Here is a 7,873-nt window from a genome sequence, read left to right as displayed (position 1 = left end):
CTGCCGTCGCTAAGCAAGTTGTACTTGTTGGATCTGGCAACAATGCGTAAAGCTCACTCATGTGCCCACGATGCAATCACCTGATCATTCGACAGGCTGAAACTTGTTGGCGGCGTGCGTGTGTGTGTGTCCGCGCTCTCTTTTACTGTACTGTAATGTGTCTTCGTTGAGAGGTGGTTGGTCGTGAATGTATATACAGTAAAGTATTTGAATTAAACTGAGAGTGTTTGTGTTATTTGAATGAGTGTCGGTTTTCATGAAAATGCCTCGCACCTGCAAGAACAATCCTGATAACTTTTGTTACATTTGTGCAGACGCTATTTGTGGTAATAGAAGGCGACCACTTACTGATGCAGTAAGGAAAGCCTATTCATTGTATTTCGGTTGTCGAGTGGGAGACCAAGACAAATCTTGGGCCCCACACGTGTGTTGTACGTCGTGTTCTTCCGTACTAAATGCTTGGATGCATGGGAAAAATGTCTCCATGAAGTTTGGCGTGCCTGCTATTTGGTGTGAACCGACAAATCATGTGTCTGATTGCTATTTTTGTATGACACCGCCCTTGAAGAAAGGAATCAATACCAAAAGGAAGAGAAATATCGAATACCCTGACATTCCATCTGTAATTCGCCCTGTGCCTCATGGACAAGGACTGCCAGTTCCTGTTCCCCCAAACGCATCAACATCAAGCAGTGATAGCGAGAATGCTGATCCTACACATCCAGCTGAAGAAGTGCATCCATCCACCAGTGTTGTTGATCCTTCATTTACGCCATCCTCATCCATCGAAACACAAAATCACACAACGTGAACTCAGTGATCTGATTAGGGATTTAGACCTCCCGAAGTGTAAAGCTGAAGTGTTGGCCTCACGACTGCAGCAGTGGAACCTTCTAGCTGAAACAGTGCGAACGTCAGTTTTTCGGGATCGTCAGAAGAACTTGAGAACCATTTCAGTACTGAAGGTGACATTACATTCTGCAGTGATGTTGATGGTTTGTTTCATGATCTACATATTTCATACAAACCGGACGAGTGGAGACTATTCATAGATGGTTCCAAAACAAGCCTGAAGGGTGTACTGTGACGTAATAATAACGAAAGACCGTCCATCCCTGTCGCATATGCTGCTTTAGCGAAAGAAACGTACACTATGTTGAAATCTGTTCTACGCGTCATTAGTTACAATCAGCATGAATGGCTAGTATGTGGAGGTTTCAAAGTATTTTCGATTTTGTTGGGTTTGCAAGGAGGTTATACTAAGTATTGTTATTATATTTGTGAATGGGACAGTCGCGCAAGAGATAAACACTATACACAAAAGAAGTGGCCTTTAAAAACAGCTCTCATTCCTGGCTCAAAAAATATTGTCAATGAACCTCTAGTGAACCGTCAGAAAATTGTTCTTCCACCACTGCATATTAAGTTGGGACTTATGACAGCGTTTGTAAAGGCAGTGAACACGAATGAAGCAGCATTCGAATATTTGTGCATGAAGTTTCCATGATTAAGTACAGAGAAGATCAAACAGGGAATATTCATTGGTCCACAGATACGCCAGCTCCTAAATGACCCTGACTTTGAGGCCACTCTAACCCCTGATCAACTGCATGCGTGGCGTTGTTTCCGTAATTTGACCACATTGTTCTTGGGAAACAAAAGAGCCGACAATTACAGGGACCTTGTGGATGAATTAATTCATGCTTATCAAAACATTGGCTGCAACATGACACTGAAAATGCACTTTCTTCACTCACACCTCAATATCTTCCCAGAGAACTGTGGTGCTTTCAGTGATGAACACGGCGAGAGATTTCACAGGAATATTTCTCTCATGGAACATCGATACACGGGTCGGTGGACAGCTGCAATGTTGGCTGACTTCTGCTGGACACTACAGAGGGATGCTCCAAACACAATCTACCAGAGAAAGGCAAAAAACAGCGCATTCATTGAAGGTGAGTGCATTCATTTATCCTAGGCAATAAATTTGTGTACAATTTACTTTTGTGCAGCAATAACGAAGGTCCGAGGACCAATTTATTTTTTTGGCCAAAAATGTAGTAGACAGGGGAAATTTGCGGTATTTCAGTTCAAAGGATAATATTTATTCTCAGTTCGGTCTTCTTGATGGCACATAATGTTACCAGTCTTAGAATAACTTTTCCAGCATTCTTTCCAGTTATTTATTGCAGGATTGCCAGCTGTAGGCAGAAAAAAGTCGAAATTTTGCAGAAAGGGAATTTTTCGTGCAATATTTCAGTACATAAAATCCCCCACCTCAGTATAGACTACCGAAATGATAGTTACATTGTCTGAATATATTGTCCTATAGTTCTGTTCGGCATACGGAAGTCAATATTACATTTTTAATGTACATATTGTAAAGGTATGTAAAATTTCGGCATTTCGGTAGAAGGGATAATATTTTTTTTTCACAGTTCGGCTCGCTTTGATCATGACGACATTTGCAGAAAATATTTCCAATATTGACAGGTTACTTTTCAAATATAAATTATAATTTTACTATTGCAGGGTTGCCAGTAAAAAAATTTAAAAATAGGATTTTCCTCTTAAAAAAAAAGGGATATTTTCGAATATATGGGTATATAATTTCCCAACGGTACTGGTTACCGCAATGATTGTTTAATTTTCAGAAAGTACGGTCATCGACGAATAGAAAGAGCTATAACACATTCCACAACGATAAATAGGGACGTAATTATACGTTCCTGAGTAAAACCTAACAAAATAAATGTGAAAAACATGATTTTTTAATAGGTAAATTCCACATTTACTGGCAACCCTGAGCTACCAGCTAATTTTAAGTGTGATATTCATGTTCAGCGCCTCGAAATCTATAAAGATTGGCTACTTTCGTTTCTGTAAAAAAAAAATCCACTGTAGACCAGTGTAATTTTAAAAAAATGAATAAGAATTGTGTTTTATGTTTTGTAGGTTTGTCGAATCTGCAAACCTCCCGTAGAGTACCTTCGACTATTTGATGTTACTGAGCACACGGCCCGCTTCAACCACAAAACCTGGAGACGTTGTTACGTATGCAATGGTCCCCTGGTGGATACTATAGTCCACTTTGGGGAGCGTGGATCGCTTCAGTGGCCTCTCAACTGGTCATCAACTTCAGTAGCTGCTCGACAGGCTGATATTATTCTTTGCCTTGGATCGAGTTTAAAGGTAAGTCTACCGTTAAATTACTGCATTATGACGTCAGTGATTGTGATTGCGAAATTTCTGTTAATATTACATCTGAGATTACGTCAGGATCATTTGTGATATCATAATGTGATTACAAGATATTTCTCAGCCGTAAACATAATGTATTAGATTATTGTAAAATTAATGCAGGCTTTCGGGTACCTTTACTTTGATATATGACTATGCAATCGTAAAAATGTCCGTATGTTTTGTTAAGTATCATTTGAAAACTCTCTTTAGTTGTATACGCCATAGAAGATATCTTTTTTGTGAAATCTAAGTTCTACAAATTTAAAATCGTTTGCTGAGGTGCATAAATAGTTGTAAACATGAATAAAATATAGGGTAAAGTTACTGTAAACTACCTGAAGGAAAAAGGAAGGCCATAGACTGGTTTTGCTCTTAAAAGCCTGACATACTAAAAATAGTACAAAATTTACCATTTTTATTTTGCTTGTTTTTCATAAATGAAAGGAGATAATGAAATGCTACTTACCACAATCATAGATACTGTTATTCTACAACAGAAAATATGAATCTGAAGAAATTTCAGTATTGCCTTCTGTAGAAATTACAGTGTTGCCAAAGTAACATTTCCCCCAAAATCTGAGTATGCAGCCACTAGAGAAACGAACTCAACTGCATTTGATTACGTATCATGTCTTTGAATCCTATGAACTTCTTTTTAAATAGTAGTTGTATTAATTTGTAATAAAGAAAATAGTTCTAACATACAGTTTTTAAAATTAAATAACAATGTTATTTAAAAAAAAAAAAAAAAAATAGTTCACAGGATTCCAATACAGCATGATACATAATCAAATGCAGTTGATGAGTTCGTTCCTCCAGTCGCTGCCTTAACTTAGATTATTGGGAAATAGTATTCTGGCAACACTGAAATTTCTATAGATGTCAACACTGAAAATTCTTGAGGTTCTTATTTTCGGTTGTAGAATAACATTATCTGTGATTGTGGTAAGTTACACTTCATTATCTCCTTTCACTTATGAAAAGCAAGCAAAAGAAAAATTGAATTTTATATATTTTTTAGTATATCAGGCTCTTACCGGCGATCGTTGAAACAAAGCTGTGGAAAACGACGCGAGAGGTTACGATGTAATTCAATGTTAATCATTGGACTGTCACATGTCATTTGGAGAAACTTGAAAAGACGAAAAAGATTGACAGTCGACGTGCCACACGAAGTGACTGAGAACTAAAGAAATCTTCGAGTTCTGTTCTTGCGCATAAAGAAAGAGAAAAAAAAAAAAAACAGTAGTGCTCTTGACCACATTGAAGTTAGTGGTGTGCAGAAAAACCGGTTTTCACCGAAACCTGTTATCGATTTTCACCAAAACCGGTAAGCGGTTTTCTCCAAAACTGGTTTGGTTTTTCACCGGATCCGGTTTTCTCAAAACACAGTTCGGTTTTTCATCGAAACCGGTTTGAGTTTTTCCAAAACTGGTTCTATTTCTGACTAGCATAGTGTTTCGTTGTTATCCGGAAACCGATTCCGTTTCCACAGAAATAGCTCTATGTGTTTTCCAAAATAGTTTTGAGTTTTTAGTTTTTACGAAAACCAGTGCGATTTTTGCCGAAGCCGGTATTGGTTCCTTCTTACGAGAACCTACATATGTTTTAGTTTTCAACAACGAAACTCTACTCTGATGAGAAACCGAAAACGGTTTCGGTGAAAAACCGAACCGATTTTGTAGAAAACCGAAATGTTTTTTAGATTCGTTTTTTCTAGAAACCGTTTTTTATACAAACCGGTTTTGTCCATCCCTAATTGAAATACGCGATGGATAGGAATGAGTCTTGTTCAGCCAATGATGTTGTGCACGATGGTTGGACAATTTTTTCGTTCCTGAAATCTCTCCGAAACCAACGTTGCATTTAAAGAAGTTGATGGTGAACTTAAGGTGGTCCAGAGCCAGTGTTTCACTACAGCTTCCTCAATCCTCCTGAATCCATGATGACTAAGAACTGTAGTCAGGAATGTTTACTAAAGAAACTAAACTGACATATTAAATTAAACTCTGGAATGCTTCTAAATATTTATTAATGCCGAAATTTTCAATGAAAACGCCCATCGTCATCAGCGGCTTATATTTTACATACACACACACTGCTGTTGTAATCACATCCCATGGCTTCCATTGTATGTACAAACCATACCATGATGCATAGTTTGTAACAACTATAATATCGTCAAATAGGGGACACCGTTCAGAGCGTTGGACTAAGGTCTGCGTGGTCCCGGGTTCGATTTGCGGCCGATGCTTCCCAATTTTCGGCGTCCATCCAGCGTCGTGAGGCAAACTGGGGAGTCACGAGAAAATAAGACGTGACAGCCACTAGGTTTAGAAAGATCCTGATGCGCCTATTAGGGTCAGCGCGATGACCACGTGCTCGCTAACTGATGGTGCTGGAGCAGGCTTAGGCCCATAAAATGGGCTCTTACCCCAAGTATTGGTGGTGGTGATATAATATCGTCAGATAGGCTATTGTTTTTGTTGCAGTCTCTTATTGTGGCTTCAATTGTTTTTATTTATTTATTTTTATTTTTATTTTTTTTTATTTTTTATTTTTTATTTTTATTTATTTTTTTTTTTTTTACTTTTTAACGGTAAAGTTATACTTCCCTGTAGAGTGTTGAAAAGAACTTCAAATAGTAAAGAACATTACCTCTTTGAATAGTGTGTAATAATTATAGAAGTTTTAAATACCGAAATAATTTGTTATTTCCATTGATAGTTTGAAATAAAAGGTGCATCCTAGTTGAAACTTTTCATACAAACACTGTGCTCGTGGGTTTTCTCGGGGTACTCCCGTTTCTTCCCACTTTCTTCATTCCACCATTTCATTCATTACTCATCATCACCGTCTCCTTTAGCCTAACCGGCATAACCGTGGGACGTAAAACTCAGATTTTTTTAAAGCTTTTCGATCAAAGATTATTCTTCAAGCCATGTCTTATTAATGCTATAACTCACTTCACATGTTGAACTCACCTGAAGCCTCTAAAACTAATGTACTGAGTTTTTTTTTAAGGTTGGTTTAAAGGGACAAGCTTTACCGATAGATGTCACTACAGTCTTTGTATCTCTCTCATGTATTTTTTTACCTTTCACGAAAACTCACAAGTTCTCTTACAAATTTCAACTTACAGACTTCAAATTTTTAGAGAAGGAACTTCATAACCTATCGAAGGCAACAGTCCGTGCTGATTTTTTTATATAGAAATTTCTTCATTATTAAAATGGCTTGATTGTTGAAATGAATTTCCAAACCATTAACAATATAACTGTTTCAACAATGAAGAATATTCTTTTAAAAAAAATCAGCACGGATTGATGACTTTGATAGGTTATGAAGTTCCTTCTCTAAAAATTTAAAGTCTGTAGGTTGAAATTTGTAAGAGAAATTGTAAATTTTCGTGAAAGGTAAAAAATATATGAGAGAGATACGAAGACTGTAGTGACATCTATTGGCCAAACTTGTCCCTTTACATCAACTTTAATGGAACTGTATGATACAACACTAAACTAAGTAGAATTCATATAAAATTTGCTTATTTAGAAATCAGAACATTTGTAGCATTTTCAATCGTTCTGTTGTTCCGAGTGGTTATTAATAATGATGGGGTTTCCACAAAAAATTCGCCATTAATGAATATCTAGAAACATTCCTGAGTTTTAAATTAATGGTGATAGTCAAGAAATAGACAAAATGCGCCAAAAAATTCCAACGTCTATGTCCAATATTGGTCAGTGCTTAATTAAAAACCAATCATATTACACAGTAATGTGCACAAATGATGCTGTGAGACGAAACAGTATCTTATTCACCTTGTTTTCCAGACCTTTCTGCTTTTTGTTTATTATAAGCAGTTTTAGATAAGACACGCCTTCATCAACCAAACCAGTGCTTAGAATGCCTTCGCAGATTTCAAGACTCCAAAACGCAGATGCTTACGCTCTTGGGATAAATAATCGTGTTTTTATTTGGTACAACTCGTGGCTTATTATTATTATTATTATTATTATTATTATTATTATTATTATTATTATTATTATTATTATTATTATTATTATGTGAGTGAGTAAAATGTTGAATAATTCCTAATGTTTAGTGAATAACGTTGGTCATCATCAGGGAGCTACTAATATAGGGCAATATACATATATTTTTATATAGTAAAATGATAAAAGCAGTCGATAATTATTGAGAAATGTGGGCGACCATAAGTGTTGATAGGCTGTGTAGTATTTATGATTCCCACTGTTAAGACAGACACACACATAGATACATAAATGTAGAGCGTGTTAGAAAAGGCCTGAAGCCATTGTGTGTCCCTGAAGAGGAGTGACTGATGTGTCGCTTGAAGTATTGTAGGAAGAAGTGATGAGGTGTATTATTAGATGTGAGAGTTTTGTTGTGTTATTATTAGTCTGTCTTGTTTTCGGGGAACGGACCCTAAATCTAATATATCCACACAATTTCCAAGTTTCCTTTTTTAAAAATCATTCTCTCCAGTTTACTTCTTATACCGGGTGTCCCAAAATCCACGCAAAAAGTAATTTTGATAGAAAACACAGATTATAATTAAAAATTGTAAAAATTTTGTGGTCCGTAAAATATACAGGATAGCATA

At 36.5% G+C, this 7,873-nt stretch overlaps 1 protein-coding gene across 1 annotated transcript in view; it reads left to right on the top strand.

The window, feature by feature from the left end:
- Sirt7 (sirtuin 7) overlaps positions 1–7,873 on the top strand; it is a 70,128-nt gene that overhangs the window by 37,561 nt on the left and 24,694 nt on the right. The window contains exon 5 of the mRNA XM_081732144.1: positions 2,959–3,195. Within this exon, the coding sequence (XP_081588270.1) occupies positions 2,959–3,195 (237 nt within the window). The remainder of the gene's footprint in view (positions 1–2,958; positions 3,196–7,873) is intronic.

The sequence above is a fragment of the Thermobia domestica genome, chromosome 11 (assembly GCF_964235325.1).
Source record: "Thermobia domestica chromosome 11, izTheDome1.hap1.1, whole genome shotgun sequence".
Lineage (NCBI taxonomy): Eukaryota > Metazoa > Arthropoda > Insecta > Zygentoma > Lepismatidae > Thermobia > Thermobia domestica.
The sequence above is the reverse complement of the archived record's forward strand: the minus strand, read 5'-3'. Positions and strand labels throughout refer to the sequence as shown.